The sequence below is a fragment of the Limulus polyphemus genome, unplaced genomic scaffold (assembly GCF_000517525.1).
Source record: "Limulus polyphemus unplaced genomic scaffold, Limulus_polyphemus-2.1.2 Scaffold51, whole genome shotgun sequence".
Taxonomy (NCBI): Eukaryota; Metazoa; Arthropoda; class Merostomata; order Xiphosura; family Limulidae; genus Limulus; species Limulus polyphemus.
Window position 1 is genome coordinate 1,115,664 of NW_013665661.1, and position 16,805 is coordinate 1,132,468.

Genomic DNA, 16,805 nt, shown 5'->3' on the forward strand with positions numbered 1-16,805 from the left:
ATATATATATATATATATATATATATAATGTTCAAACACAAATTCAACTGCATCACAACGTCCTGCATGTAACATTAAAATAGAATAAAGCGCGGAATAGGGGAAATAAATGGTGTTTTAATTTGAATTATTTATTCTGAATCTTCAAGTAAGTTTACTCATTATTTTTACACATATCTGTTTAAATCCAAAAAACCAAATCGTACAAGCTAACTTTTGAAAAACGTTAACTACGCACAAGGTTGAAATGACAAGTATATATCTACAGTGATCCAGATTTTTGTCGTCTGAAAACAAAAAGACCAAAAGTAACATTTATATAGAGTTCTAAGGCTAAATAACGAACAATTCCAGATAAGTTAGTAGTAAATATTCTGATGTCACTTTTTAATATTTTTGAAACCACCTTTCCTCCAGAATTTCTGAGATTTTCGTTTGTAACAAAAACGTACCTTAACGTTTCTCTTTTCCAAATAGATTCAGCCTCCCAGTAGAATAGCGGCAAATCTGAAACAATACAATGCTAAAAACTGGGTTTCGATACCTGTGCTGAGCACAGCGTAGATAGCCCATTGTGTAGCTTTGCGCTTAACTAAAAATAAACCACATCGGTTCAACGCAATGTGATAAACTGCTTCATGAGTTATTATTATTCAATTAAGATATAATTGAAATTAACATAAATTAAAATGTTTATAATTTCAAGTTTCAATAAATATGATAATCAGTTATAGGAAATTGATTCTTCCGCTTACTTAAAACCAGCAGTAAAGCACAGATCTTTGAAAACGTATGTTAAAAAACAATGTCACAGCTGTAAGGCATGTTTTCATTCCTTAGATTCAGTGTTTTCGTTCCATATTATCTCTCATTCAGTGCCCAAGATAAACAGCTGAGTAATGATCAGTCCCTTAAATATACGTGTTTGTAGCGAGGGTTTTGTCTTTGTTGTTTGTTTTTTAACACAACTAATACTTAGACACACTTCTGATGTAATAAGGTGGTTGAAAAGTGTGTGCGTATGTGTGTACAATAATCATTAAACGAAAACCTGATGTTTCACCAGTGATAACAGTTAATATCTGAAAATAATATTGATAAAATTAGGGTGTAGAAATCCCTGTATATTGCAGTAATGGGAATAAAATCATATGTTTATCATTGATGACACGTCAGCTCACTACTTATCTTCTACTGATTTCAGAATTGAAGTAGTTTCTGAACACGTTTGCTTTATTCATCAATAAATTTAATGGCCGTTTTTATTCAAATGGTTCAATAATTTTCATTATAAACAGGAAAAAAAAGGCAAAAATACTGCATTTTCTCCAAGAATAATTGTGTATTGATTAAAGAGTGTAGCTTAAATACGATTAAAGTAAATAAATCGTAGATTTAACAAAGAAAAAAGATTAAGTTTCTAGTTTCAAAATAGGCTAAGCCTGGTTAAATTGGCATAAGGCCAACTTTCAAGTTGAAACTGTGGGACTAGTGAATTCTTTACTTTAACACATTTCATTCTCAGCTGTGTAGAACAGTCTGTGTTCAATTACAACTCTTCCACAATATTCTACCTAGCTAACGCATAACAATAATCTACAGGGTGGTCCAAAATTAACTGTCTGGGACTGAAATATTTTCTCTGTGTATAACATTTCTTTGTCAGTCTGTGTGTCGTGCTGTTAACTGACCACAAAAGTCGTTCTTTGTCAGTCTGTGTGTCGTGCTGTTAACTGACCACAAAAGTCGTTCTTTGTCAGTCTGTGTGTCGTGCTGTTCACTGACCACAAAAGTCGTTCTTTGTCAGTATGTGTGCCTTGCTGTTAACTGACCACAAAAGTCGTTCTTTGTCAGTATGTGTGCCTTGCTGTAACTGACCACAAAAGTCGTCCTTTTATCAGTCTGTGTGCCTTGCTGTGACTGACCACAAAAGTCGTCCTTTTATCAGTCTGTGTGCTTTGTTTTTAAGTGGCCACAAGCATGGTTCTTTGTTTTTCTGTAAACCATGTTCTATAATTACCATATATACCCTTTAAAAAATCAAAATGAAAACGAATTAGTATATTTTGCTCTGGCGCAACTAACGTTTCGACCACCCTGTATTTAGTATAGCTGGTCATATTTTGTTATAATATAAATTCATGATATCTTGATACTGTGACACTGTAAGGAGAGGTAAGGTAAACGCAGTTAAGGATTCGTTAGTATCTTATGAGTTTATGACTTCTCTCCTGAAATTGTAGACTATAAACTAGTTTCTTTAAGAATATGTAGTTAATATTTTAGATGGTTTGCTATTAAACATAAAATATAGCTTCATTAACTCTTTGAATGGCGTTACAGATGATCCAGTTTCTCCAAATCAAGATAGTCATTCGTCACTATTGCCTCACAGTACCTCCTCTAACCGACCTCTCCCAGATGTAGTTCAGACACCATCATCTCGTTTTGCGGTACGTCACCGGACCCACTCTGTAAACTTACCTTTAAACCAGTGGATACAGGAAACGGGATTAGTACTGCGGGAAATTAGCACAGATTTTGAACAAAACTTGCACCAGGTGAGAGAGTTCTAGCAAACAATGTTCAGGGTGGGGGAAAAAAACTTCTTTACATTTTTATTATACGGTTGGTATTAGATAAACTATCACAAAAACAACTGAAGCCAATTTATTGTTTATTTCAGAGTAATAGTTAGAAATGAAACAACTGTGTAGTAATTTTTGCCTCACCCTGTATTTAAAGAAGTTTGTTTTGTTGTTATTGTTAAAGAATTATGTTTTTAACTATACACCAGTTTAACAAATATATTCATAGTTTTTCTCTTAGTTTCTGACACGAACTCAATCAAATCAGGTTAAGTAAAGAACCTTAGTTTTAGTATTACTAATCTGAATGAAATTGGAATCAATTTAAGTAATTCATTGAGTTAGTATTTTAAACAACAGAAATGTAAATATTCAATGGAAAATGTGTTTTAGTAGAACTAAAGATAATATTGTATAGCAAAGATAACTTGCTCTTTTGTATTGACGAGCCATTTGTATCGTGAATTCATAACCTTCATTGAGGTAAAACATCTTAACGCTTTAGAGTTTTCTAGTTTGATCTCTTCTGCCACCACCTTCTACGATGTGACTTCTCTGTGTGATGGTTTAGTTAGAGAACGTCTTTAGGTACAGAAACATCGGATATGAGATGACAGCTAGAGGCTTCCTAATATCATACGGTTTGTTGCGATCTGTTTCTACAATCATAACTTTCTCTGGTTGTAAATTAGTTCAGACACTGATAGTGTTTTAATTTTTCAGAATAATTATGCTTCTTTTTTTCGATACTAACAATTCTGCTTTTGATATCTTATTAGTTCCATCTTCATCGATTGTGATGCTAATTAAAATTCTCTAATGTGAGAATTTTTTCTGCTAGTAGGGCTCATAGTTGAACCCTAAAATTCCTAGTTTGAAGAAAAAAGTTCCCTTTTTTAAAGAAATGTTTCCTAAAGTTCTTGTTTAAAAATTCGTCGTTTCCTTTTTCTCAAAGATTTAACCCTTTGAATATTGGTGTGTCTAGCAAAGACCTGGCATGGCCTGGTGGTTAGGGCACTCAATTCGCAATCTGCGTGTTGTGAGTTCGAATCCCGTCCATGAACATACTCGCCCTTCCAGCCGGGGGGGGGGGGCGTTATAATTTAACAGCCAATCCCACTTTTCGTTGATAAAAGAATAGCCCAAGAGTTGGCGGTGGGCGACGTTGACTAGCTCCTTTTGTCTAGTGTCTAGTCTATCACTTCAAAATTAGGGACAGCTAGCGCAGATAGCCCTCAAGTACCTTTGCGCAAAATTCAAAAACAAACAAATAAGCAAGTCTCCAGCAAATTTTCTATTGGGCATACCAAATCAAGAGTCACAACGGAAGAATGATTCCAGAAAATGGCTTTTTAGTTTGAGATTATGATATATAATACTTTATCTTTTGCACCTAATTCGTTCGTTTAAATGTTCTTATAAAAAAATTAATTAGCTTAGGCTTTGCCCAGTTTTTATTTGATTTTTTTTGGGGGGGGGGGTGATATTTTTAATAATAAAAATATCATTATGCAGTCCCATTGACCCTCATAAAGTTGCTAATTTGATATCAGTTACCAGTTCTGGAGTTCCTAACTTTTACACCCTTTATTGCTATTAGGTGTTTTAAGTTAACCTTCATAGTTTAAAGTATACTGATACTGATTATGATTCATTGGATGTTTTTCACGGTACATTAACACTACTTTTTATTATAAGTTAGATAATCATAAAATAGATGCTACTTGAGAGTAAAGAGTATTAAATTACTGAATCTGTATTCAGAATTACGATTAGACTTGGTGTTTGGGTTTTTGTAGAACTCAACTGGTTTTCTGTCACTATTTTTTCTTCTTACAACAATTCTATGTAGACAGACATGGTCATAAATATATAATGTTTTGTATATCTAACGTATTCCTGTGGTTTTTATATATACAACTTCCTCTTTCTGCACCTGCAAAATGAAAGGTTAAAGACTTAAACTTGTGGTTACAAAAGAATGGGTCGATTGTTTCGTCATTTCCGGTGCATGAATTCTATCAAACCACCATTTCCGGTGTATGGCTTCTGTATACTTGTTTTGAGTTATGTAGATAACATGTTATAATGGTCTAACGAGCGTCAGAATTTAAGTTTCATATTCGACAACGTGTGTGTGTGTAAGTTTCTGTACATTATTCTAATTTGCCCATCTATACAAGCAGGAATTTTCATCTATTAGGCAAAGTTAATAACCCTAAACACAGGGAGTAACAATCGATTCAACGCTCATCTAGGCAGTGGTATTAAGCGCAATTTTTAGAAGACATTCCTCTGAAAAGAACGCCCGTAGACCAGTCAAAAATCAACGTATAGCCCACGACTCAGAAATTCAAGATATATTGTATTATTTGGCTTAGGTGACCTATGTGTAATTCTGTTGTTAAAAATTGCAGGTAAATTTAGTTCATAGTACCCTCTACCGTAATTTGAAATCATTATTTTTCCGTATCAAGCTTGTAACTATCGTTACACAAGAATACTTCAAATTAACACTGTATTTATTTTATTTGAAAAAAATATTTTTAAAGGTAAATCGTGTCTCAATTTCGGTACTGAGCCGATAAAACAAAATAATTACCAAAGAAACACTAGCGCCCACTGCTAGTCGACTCACGACTCTAAGATAAGATCCAAAAGGAAAGCCTTGTTTGTGAGAAGGAAAAATTGGTAGCTGTTAAAATGTGCCTTACTGGCAATTATTAGGGGGTTAACTCTTCATCTTGGTTGGTAAAGCATAGAGCACTATCTAGTAGCGTAAACTGTCCCTGGTTCAAATCCTGGACGAAGGAAACGCAAAATTTGATAGTACCACGTATGATAAACCAAACTCGCTTTTATTTCTGTAATATTCTTTATAAAATTAGAATTTTTACTCATTCGATACCTTTAGAGCTTTATTTGATGAAAAATATTATGCAGTAAAATATTTCTGATTCAATTTGATGCACAGAAAAGATTCAGTAAGTGTAGTGTAATTGCTATTTTATATTTGGTATTCATCCCTTGTTTATATTAGTTGAGAGAAATTAAGGCTTAGTAGTTCCTTATATTATGTTTTTACTTAGTTATTTAAGTAACACTAGATATAAAACAGGATAATGGGAATTATATATATATATATACTGTAAGTACATTTAGTTTTCATTAGCATATACTTAATGTGCTTAAAATAGGATATAAATGTATACTTATATTTGTTTCCTTATTATTTTCATATTTTATATTACGTACTATCATATTTATGAAGATGACTTGAAAACTAGGTCCAAGTAGAGCAGGTACTACAGAGTGTTGTTCACGATACATGGTAGCAATTTGCATGTCTAATCACCTGCCTCTGTTCATCTTCGTGACCATATAGATTCAAAGTCTAGACTTGTTGAAATTCACTGGAAGTGTGATGATTTGCAAATGCAGATGATAGTGCCTAAAATTGACCTATTCTAGAAGAGTTACATTACAGGACTTTTCGACACCAAAATACACCTATTTCATTATTTAAAGAAGCATACAAGGCATGATAGTTTAGCAATTCGAAGAAGGGTATATCTGTAGTGTTGAATCATATCACTAAAACGAGGAAAGGATTTGATTACAGCAGAAATAAAGGACAACTCCACGACCGGCTATCAGTGACACACTAGAGGTCGCTAATAAAGTTAAACAGCTTATCATTGAAGTAGCCCGAGAACAAAGCAGCCATTGCAGCTAGCGTATGAAGTTCCCTTGTTGTATCTGCCTTCAATGCATTGCGCTAAAGCCTTCTGCAGTAGAAATTGCGCTACAGAGCAATAACTTATGATCAGGGCCATCACATAGAACAACATTGGTGGTGGAAAAAAAAAGGTAAAGCCTAGACATTTATTCTTGCATTATACCAGTAAAACGTGAACATCCCTCTGTAATTTAGATGGTTTATCTTCACACTAGTCGCTATGATCATCGACAGTATTTTTTTCTGTCTTAGGAAAACGTACAGTGTAATATTTTTATGAAAATATAATTTGTATTTCTTTTTTGTATCACCAGGAAGTGTCTGAGAGAGGTGGAATGATTCGCTATTGGTTAAACCGTATCGTCTCTTGGTTACTAAGCAACCAAGGATCACATGCAGTTAGACGTCGACGTCGGTATTATTCCACCGGTGACGAGTTTCATCTGGGCATGTGACCTTTGACTACTTCTAAATTGACAGTACATCTTCGGACAGTGAGAAAAACCTTGAGAGACATCGTTAGCTCCTTATAAAAGTTTTGTTGACGGCTCAAAGATTCGTTGCTCAAGTTCTGTTAGATTATACGATTTTTCTGCAAACCAGGCGTTTCATAGAAAACAGTGTGACCAAAAGTTAAAACTTTAAATATCAAAGTAGTTTTTGAAACACACTCGGCTGGTGCTGTTCATCATGTAAAAGTTGTGACGCGTTTCATACGAGCAATCATCCGTTCGTAACTCATTCAGTTTTGCCAAAGATATATTGTTCATTATTCGTCTGACAAGCGCATCGTTTTCTCAAGTAACAATGTGTGATATTAGACAACAAAGGAGTTGTGAGACTTTCGTAACGTGCATGATTGGAAATTGGTTTACTGTAAAGACACGTGATTCAGAAAACCTGAAACAGACCTATAGGAACTTGATTGGCAGCGACTGTTACAATTAGAATAATTTAGATAACTGTATTTAGGAGGAACGTTTTTTTTTTCAAATTAAGCCAAAGTACTGTAACTAATGTATATAGTGTATGACTAACACCTTTCTTGAAGTTGCCTTTTATTGATAAACAAAATTCTAACAGGTTCTTGGTAAGAATCTCGCAGATGATGAGTGAGATCCATTTTCTGTAGGACCATTAAAATTAAAGCTTTATTTCTCACTAATAGCAATTCTAAATTAATTATTTTAAAAACTAATAATTTCAGTTTGTTTTTTCTAATAAATATATGCACAATAAATATACATATTTGAAGCCTGAAATTTCTATGTATATAGACCTATTTTCTTAAAAGTGAAAGCTACTGAAAAAGTGAAACATTTCTATTTTTTTCAGGAATACTATGTATTTGTTTTTCAGTATTAAAAGAAACTGCATTAAGCCTACCCTACATACAATCTACTTATATCTAGTCCTTTTATTTTGTGTTCTTATATAGGGATCAATTGTTTAGTTTGGAAATGTTATTTTTGACTTTTTATGAAGTACTTAATTAAAGAATGTAGTAAAACAGAGGTTCTTCATAAAAGAAAACACCAAATCGCTCGTTCTGACGACTTCGGCTGAGTTTTAGGGACATTAGAGCCCGTGATAAATTTAATTGGAGAATGGGTATATTTTGTGCAGACAAAAAAAAAGAAAGTCGTCAGACTGAAAATGTAAATCACAGGAGAAAATATAATTTGTATTGATTAAACAAAGTTAAAATGAGTAGAATTTGTACGAGTTAAACTGCTAACTTAGAAAATTGGAATATTGTGTAAATATTCAAGAGGATCGACTTTGTCTGATAAGTTCAAAAAAATATCTGAAATTCGACAAAATTACTTTAGCATTTAAAATTTGAACAACAATTGCATTTATCAGAAGCTTATAATAGAAGCCAAAGAAATAAAAGAAAATGTACATGTTTTAGCTTACCAGAAATGACTTATTGAACTTTAGAAAATTTTCAACAAGTTTTTGGTGAGTTACCATGGTCATACAAAGTTACTGTGCTCATACATAAAAGTAACTGCAATATTTAGTTGTCCCAATAGCAAAAAAGCAGTAGTGTTTGCAAGAAATTATTTTTAAATTTATACTTAATGGGGATTTAGTGACAATGTAATGTAAAACTTATTTTTCAATTTATGGATTTTTATACTTAATGATTGCATGTATTTTAGAAATCATTAGCATTTTCGGTATTAATATAGCAGCAATACAGTATCCAAACACTTTTTGGACCTAATATGATTGTCATGTATAAGCTGAATGTTTTTCTTGAAACTCGTGAAGGTGTAATAATGATACATTAGTTTCAATTGAAACTACAGTTCGATATTTCTTATTTGATGTGTAATCTTCTCTATTCTGTTGCCTTCCTTAATTAACACTTTTTAAGTTAGGATATGTTATTTTAAGGCAAACTTTCTAATGTATAGCTTCCTTCAACATACATTGGCAGTATTTTAAATCATCATGTGTATGTTTTGTTGTTAGATTTGCCTGCTAGTCAGGAGGTACTGAGTTGATCTCATGTGTTGTGTGATATGGGAACGGATTAGTCAAAGCACGAGTACAATAGTTAAGATTGAATATTATACCTATCGACCTCTTTCTATGGAAAATCACCTCTTGATTCAGGTAAAAAAAAATAGTAGATTAAAATTAAAAAGTTCTCGAAATATTGTAAATTATTTGTACTGATATCAAACTTTAACATATTGTATATTTTCAGTTTCATACTTATTCTGTAGGAGGTGATGTGAATCTGTAAAATAGTGAAAGAGAAATTTAAATTGGTTCAGTATGTTTATTTCATAGCCTTATCAACATCAATCATTTCTGTGAAAGTACTAGTATTGGCATTGAATTTTCGGGTTAATGCTATCAAAATAAAGATTATGGGAAATTTTCAAGAATTGAGTATCGTTGAAGTTAAGAGCATACCAAAATAAACTAAAAATAAAGGTTCCGATAGTTCATATGTTACCTAGTTTTCAACATATACATATATATATATACAGAAAAGTATTTCAGTGTGTTAAGGATAGTTTGCAAGTTGATATAATCCAGCCCTCGCTGCACACTTTGAAGCAGCAGTGTTAACTTTTACTAGTATTCTAGTTAGAAAACTTATTTCGAATTAAAACATACGATTCTGTTGTTCTTATTTTGAAAAATGTAATTTGGATGATGACATTTTGGAAAACAGAGTATTCACGGGAATATTTCTGAATAGATCGATGTTTGAGTTATTTCATAATTATCTCATTTTTAACATGTAAGGCTCTGTTCTTGGCAGCTGTAAAACAAAAAGACTTACAACTGTAAAACAAAAACCGTAAAATTCTTTGCCAAATGGTACAATTAACATCATAGTATATACTTAAGTAAATGTCCAGAACATGATGTGCCAAAATCAGCTATCGATTTCTGATAAATTACTAATTACATAAAAATTATCAATTCCTTTGATGGTACACAGCAGGTAAAACTGCGATTTATCAGTATTACCGAAAAGAAAACACAATCTTCCTGGTTACTTTATGGTATGATCTTTAGGGTTTATAAATTAATGTTAATTTTTACGTTTTTTTTCTGTAATTGTTTTTAGTATGAAAATTAGAGAAGAAAATGACAGGTGTATGAATTTAGGAGAGAGAGAGAAGAATAAACGTAGATTTTTAAGGAAAACCACATATTTTAAATGATTATATCTTAACAATTACTAGACTAGGAGAATAGAATTTCACCAGAAGCACACTAAGAGTCATTGGTGCTATTCAGGAAAACTTGGAGATGGAGAAGGATGTTTCAAAACCATCTACTACTTACCTGAATCGCCTTTATTACAAACTAGCAAATATTCTAATTATTTATTTTTTGGGCCGGGCATGGGCTAGTGATTTGCGTCCCATTGCCACAAAATAAAACTGCGCTTCACACTTTGAGGACGTGGGCACGTTACAAGAGTGACGGTCAATTCCCACTATTTGATTAGAGTAGCTCAAGAAATGGTGATTGGTGCTGTTGACTACATGTCCTCACTCTACTGTATTAATTCAAAATTAAGGACAGCTAGTGCAAATAACGCTTGTGTAGCTTTGCGGAAATATCCGAAAAAAAAACAAAAACAAATATTTTCTTTCAAAAGTCGTCAAGATTTGAATAAGATGCGTGTCAGTGTGAAGGTTTGTTTTGTTTTTGTTTTTTTTTAATTTCGCGCAAAGCTACACGAGGGCTATCTGCGCTAGCCGTCCTTAATTTAGCAGTGTAAGACTAGAGGGAAGGCAGCTAGTTATCACCACCCACCACCAACTCTTGGGCTACTCTTTTACCAACGAATAGTGGGATTTACCGTCACATTATAACGCCCCCACGCCTGAAAGGGTGAGCATGTTTGGTGTGACAGGAATTCGAACCCGCGATCCTCAGATTGCGAGTCGAGTGCCTTAACCACCTGGCCATGCCGGGCCTAAGAGTTTTTGAAACACCTATTAGTGAATACCTTTGGTAAGAGTTTTTGAAACATCTATTAGTGAATACCTTTGGTAAGAGTTTTTTGAAACACCTATTTTCACGTCTAAACTTTTCGGAACGAAACTTATGATTTTTAATGTGCCTCTGCTGTAATTTAGTTTCCCTAGATAAGTAGTTTTTAACATATAGTTACTATTATTTTATGATCACCTGTAGTGTTTAGTTCACGTTACAGTTTTTCTTGTGAAGGTTGGAAACAGTATTTGTTATTGATAAATGATTATTGCAAATATTTTGTAAACGTGAAACATTGTTTCCTGCATTTTATAATTGACTTTGTAATAAAATTGCCCAAAGTTTTCAGTTTTCTGCATGTTTTCTCTTATTTGTCACATTTTCTTTGTTTTTGTTTCACCAGTGTTTAAACAGCAATATGATTATGATATCATATCTTGGAGTAAGCCACAACTATGCAGTAATACGACTATGATTTTGCGAACAACGTTTGTTAGATAAGCTTTCGTGAGTTAACAAGAGACCGATCTAATCTTTTACCACAAGCTGTGTTACAACTTGGTAATAAGAAATAGCCACACCGAATTAATTCTATCATAATTTAATACTAATTCTGTATTTTCTTTTTTTTTATAAACCTATAATTCTTTATGCTTAACAAATTACGTATCTATCTAAATGCTTAGTTGCTGTTTTCTTTCAACAAGCCAGAACTACTAAGCATGCTTTAAGGGCTGGGCGTGGCCAATGTGTTTGTAAAATTTGTTAACTGATGTTATATTTACGCGGATTCAATTTTTATATCGTGACTGTATAAACAGTGGAATCAGCTACACACTTCTTTCACCGAAATTATACTATATTTTTAAAAATAATTTGTATATTACTATTATTACACTTGATAATTTATTTCATTTCAAATTACGCGAGGTGTAAATTACAATAGCACGTTAACTAATAAAATCAAAATCTGTTATGGATGATCAGGATATAGTACAACATATTGATAGTTAATGCAAAATATGTTTTATTTTATTTTAATGGACTCGAATCCAACCAAATCTTAATTTTTGTTCTCCAGCGATAAGATTGAATGCTTGTAAAGCTATAATTTAGGATTCGAGCCCTGCTACTAACAGTGCAGATAGTCCATCAAGCAGCTTTGTGCTAAAACAAAATTTTACTTTACGTTAATCATAATAATTAAATAATTTAGATTTACTTTGATTTTTCTATCACATGACCGAAAAATACTTTAACGGTTTCTTCTAACATTTTAAACAAGTTAGTCAAAACTGCATTGCGTCTGTGTATAAATAACTCTTATATAACTATGCTATAGAGAGGGGAAAGGGAAATACAACAAATGCATTACTTATAATCGTTAAATAATTCAGTTTGACAACTTATTTTTTTAAAGGGGATTGACTGTCACTGCGTCGACTTTCTTTTGGTACAAACAATTCGAATGTCAATAACAACTCGGTAGCCACTTGTAACACAAATTGCAAATAATTGGAGCTATGGTCTGATAAAGTAAGAAAATACGGATAACTGATTAAAATCCGTATTTAGGAAAAAATAATCATTTCATCCGTGTATATTTCGCTATTTCCAGATTAGTTGAACAAATCATTTCTGTATTAATATTCAAAATAGGTAGTGACTGCTCAGTTGTCTGTCAGGGGGCGCTACAATGAAAAATAGTGAAAAGTTAATCAAATCAATAAGTTAGAAATCCTTTACTAACTACGTGTAAGGATTCTATGTAGTTTAATGTGTGTATATTTATAATTTTGTAATAATACGACTAAAATACGGTTTAGTTAGGAATGTCACATTTCGATAACGGTTTTCTTGTGTAATAGCTTGGAAAAATGCAAAGCTTCCACGTGAAAATGCGACAGATGTATAAATAAATAAAGATTTGACTTCTAAAAGTGTAAGTTGGATATGAGTATGCGCATCAGGTTCTTATAACTAAAGCATTTTTTAAACCTGCAGCAATCTTATTTTATCTAGCTATTATCTGACCTTATTTCGGTCAAAAAGTTACCAGATGACATTGGTTGAAACTCAAGAGATGAGTATTTAGACACGTATATACTTCTTAGAATATTAAACAAGAATGAAAAACTGACTCTTGACCACCACGGTATCCACAGATACGAATTACTCAAAGTTTGAAAAAAGTGATTAGGCTTACGTACATTTTGTATTGATGTATTTTGAAAAGCCTGTTTTTTTAACAACTAAAAAGATTATAATCTTATAAAACTTGGGAGACCGACCGTTCACTTGGAATTGGATTAAATAATATTCGCAAAAAGGTTAAACACGTATGAAAGATCCAGTTGTCTTTACTACATTGTTCTGGGAAAAAAATATAATATTCCATAACAAATTGTGTTCGATACTATATAACTTTCAGTTTAGTATGTTGAAAGGCTTAGCACATGTTGACAGTCTACAAATCTCCATATTTCAAATTGTGATATCAGAAGTATCGAATTAAACAATACTCTTAAAACTACCAGGAAAATAAAATTAAAAATGCAATATTTGAATTACCAGCAAGTAGCTGTATATAATATTATATAGATACACACACAATTTCAATCTTTTACGGATTAGTTTGAGTTCGCTTGATAAACTTAAATGCAATAAGCGAGAGAAACGAAAACCTAGCACAAAAATGCATTTGTTTTCTCATTAAATTCATTTCCTGTTTCACGTGGAAGTTTTAGTCGGATATAATAAATTTTAATGCTAAAATATAGTGGATTGTCTTTGTGGTTCTGAATAAATCCGTTTACTAAGTTGCTTACCCAGCTGATATCGTAGCGCCGTCTATCGTTTACTAATTACCAGATTTTATAAAACCCGAGCTAATATATTAAACCAGTGAATGCATCTTATGTACGTATTTCATGTCAATTTAAAACACCTACAACCTGTGTTTTATCTCTTCCAGAGGTAAAGACAGTAAGACTTTTAATTATATAAAACCTATATATAAAGGTCAAATGGAAGATGTTGACTTAATCAAATCATTAACAAGCAACGTATCATACAACATACATTTATTCATTATATGACATAGTTTTATTATAATTACATGCGTAGAGATAACAAGAATCTGTAATACTCTGTGTACAGCCAAAGGTAAGACTTTTCAGGTGTATTGCTAAGTGTAAGGTTACTTATACAAAATTATATTACATTTAAAGTTTGATAAAATATTTTCTATCTGCAATATCTCACTAAAATCAATCAAACTAACATAAACACTGTTAATAGCAGTATCAGGGACAGATAGTCATTTATTTGCAATTAATTTACTTATTTCAAACTAAACTGTTCATATCTGGAAAGTTCAAAACACAAATATCCAGTAATTACCGAGACCAATCAATCAATCCTTTTGTAGGGAGAAAATAGAACAGTATCAGCTGCTTCAACTCATTAAACCGCTTTTTAAATGTATACTAATTTCTCAACATTGATAAATTATTTATATTATTCGCAGAAACGTTAAATGGTAGATTTTAATTTTGGACTGAAATATTTATAAAACGTATTTCATGAAAGTAAATCAGTTTTAGTGTAATGATTGATCTTCGAACTAACCGTTTAGACTTTAGTGAAGTAGTTCAAAGTTGAAGACTCCAGACAGTGACTTTAGTGAAGTAGTTCAAAGGTGAAGACTCCAGACAGTGGCTTTAGTGAAGTAGTTCAAAGTTGAAGACTCCAGACAGTGACTTTAGTGAAGTAGTTCAAAGTTGAAGACTCCAGACAGTACACATTTATAGAGTGAAAAGAGAAATGTGCTACTTTTACAAGTGTGGACATTCACTCGCAGTAGGACGACTAATTATGTACTTAAACTTGTCTTCTAAGATTGAAGAGTGAAAGAGATGAGTTCACTTCTAATACAATTTATTTTCGTCTTTTTGATTCTTATACAAAATGAACTTTGTTGTCAAGATTTTCTAAAATTATGACTTTCGGTGAACATACTTATACATTTTCTTAGAATATATATATCTGTAAAATTTCGATCACAAGTTATCGAGCACGAAAAACTGCTCAGCTGCTTACGTTTATAAGAAAATCTAAATATTAGATTCAGCTAATGCGAGTCATTTTCACATATTGCATAATATTGTGTAAAAATCTAATTCTACTGAATATCGAGATAACATAAAATCTAATTAGTTTCTTCTACACACTTTACTTTAACTTCCATAAAAATATATAAAGTATGGTTAATAGTTCGTTCATTTTTGTTTATATTACTCCTTTCCATGAATGGTAGCCTAACGTTGTTTCAAAAAAGAAGTAGTTAATCTGGTGACATTGAAGGTACATAGATAGAGAAACTGTACACAATATTGACGACTTTATTGTGATGGGCTCGTCACCCAATTGTTTTATGTTTGCGTGCAAAGTTTTTTGAAAAGTGATGCAATAGTTTGGTAGGTTAACTATTATACTATTAGCAGACTTATAGGCACATTTTTCTTACGTTTTTCCACTGTGCACCTCCATAAACATATGAGCAATGCTGCTAGTGCCATCACACGTGTTATCAGCACTAGAGTTTATCTAGCAAACAGAAGTGTCAGTTGCTTCTCGGCCTTACTTTTAGTTTGGGTTGTACTCCCACAGCTTGTAGATATTATAACCAGTAAATAATATGTGTTACTTACTTTTTAATCCTGCTGTTAGTGGTTTATAGTAAGTGTTATTTGCTGTCATAGTTTGTACATTGTACATTCAGTAAATAGTAAGTGTTACTTGCTTTTTATCCCTGCTCTACTCGAAGTAGTAGAGTTTTTAATCAGTATTTACAGTAAATAATAAACGTCATTTGCTTTTTGGTCCTGCTTTCATCTCGACACTACTCTCACAGTTTGTAAATAATGTATATCCGGTAAACGTCATCTGCTTTAGCCTGAACACTACTCTCACAGTTTATAAATAGTGTATATTCGGTAACAGTAATCTGCTTTAGCCTGAACACTACTCTCACGGTTTATAAATAGTGTATATTCGGTAAAAGTAATCTGCTTTAGCCTGAACACTACTCTCACGGTTTATAAATAGTGTATATTCGGTAAAAGTAATCTGCTTTAGCCTGAACACTACTCTCACAGTTTATAAATAGTGTATATTCGGTAAACTTCATCTGCTTTTCAGTCCTGCTTTAGTCTGGTATTACATTCATAGTTCGTAAATAGTTCATACATCAAAAAGTAAGTGCCACTTGTTTATCAGCACTCCTGCAAGTTATAGTAAACAAATTTTACGTGCCCTACGAACAGGGGGGTAAGGCTTACAAAATGCTAGTTTAAAGACAACGCTTTAACAAGCTGGACAAAATATACGAAATCAGACTTCTGATGTCTCACCTGAGGAAGTTATCTTTTTCACAATACCTCATTCAGTGATCTAGCTATAGAATTTATATTGGTGGATAAAACTATTGCATCACCAATTTTTTCCATACTTTTTTTGGTTCCTGCTCATTTTTACGAGATTGTGCATTATTGAAGTGTCAGAACTAGTATAAAACAGTTGTGAACGTTATGTGGTGTAAGATGACTTATATTTCAGTCATCCAAACAGTTATATGAATTTTGTTAACAAACCAACCGTGACAATCGAATTACAGTACATGATCAACAAATACTTGGTAAATTCAAAACTGTTCTCTGAATAAAAAAACCTAGATGTAAAGATAATACCATTAATGTACTTGACAAAAAATGGTCACAGAATATGTTTCTTGTTTTAATATTTGGTTGTTCCCCTCTGGCCTTGATAACTGCTTGAAATCGTCATCGCATAGAGTAAACGAGGTACTGAACATAGGCGGGGTGGAGGTGTGTGTTCATGTTACCACATGTGTTAGGGCTTCCTGCAGTTACAAGTTTCTTCTCTTGCACTTTGTTACATACTAACTTCCAGCAGCTTTCGATAGGGTTGAGATC

At 32.5% G+C, this 16,805-nt stretch overlaps 1 protein-coding gene and 1 long non-coding RNA gene across 5 annotated transcripts in view; both read left to right on the top strand.

Moving 5' to 3' along the window:
* The window catches only part of LOC111086764, a 179,469-nt gene extending 168,890 nt beyond the window's left edge, over window positions 1-10,579 (top strand). For 3 of the 4 annotated variants that reach the window (XM_022390957.1, XM_022390952.1, XM_022390946.1), the window contains 2 exons: window positions 2,344-2,561; window positions 6,642-10,579. In XM_022390957.1, the coding sequence (XP_022246665.1) occupies window positions 2,344-2,561; window positions 6,642-6,782 (359 nt within the window). In that variant the 3' untranslated portion in view covers window positions 6,783-10,579. Of the gene's footprint in view, window positions 1-2,343; window positions 2,562-3,103; window positions 3,230-6,641 lie in introns of all 4 variants that reach the window. The other variant, XR_002611501.1, reaches the window with a different exon arrangement.
* A 98-nt stretch (window positions 10,580-10,677) lies between these two features.
* LOC111086790 lies at window positions 10,678-11,153 on the top strand. Its single transcript, XR_002611511.1, has 2 exons — window positions 10,678-10,833; window positions 10,873-11,153. It is a non-coding gene; the product is annotated as an uncharacterized LOC111086790 (long non-coding RNA).
* Window positions 11,154-16,805: the final 5,652 nt, after the last annotated feature.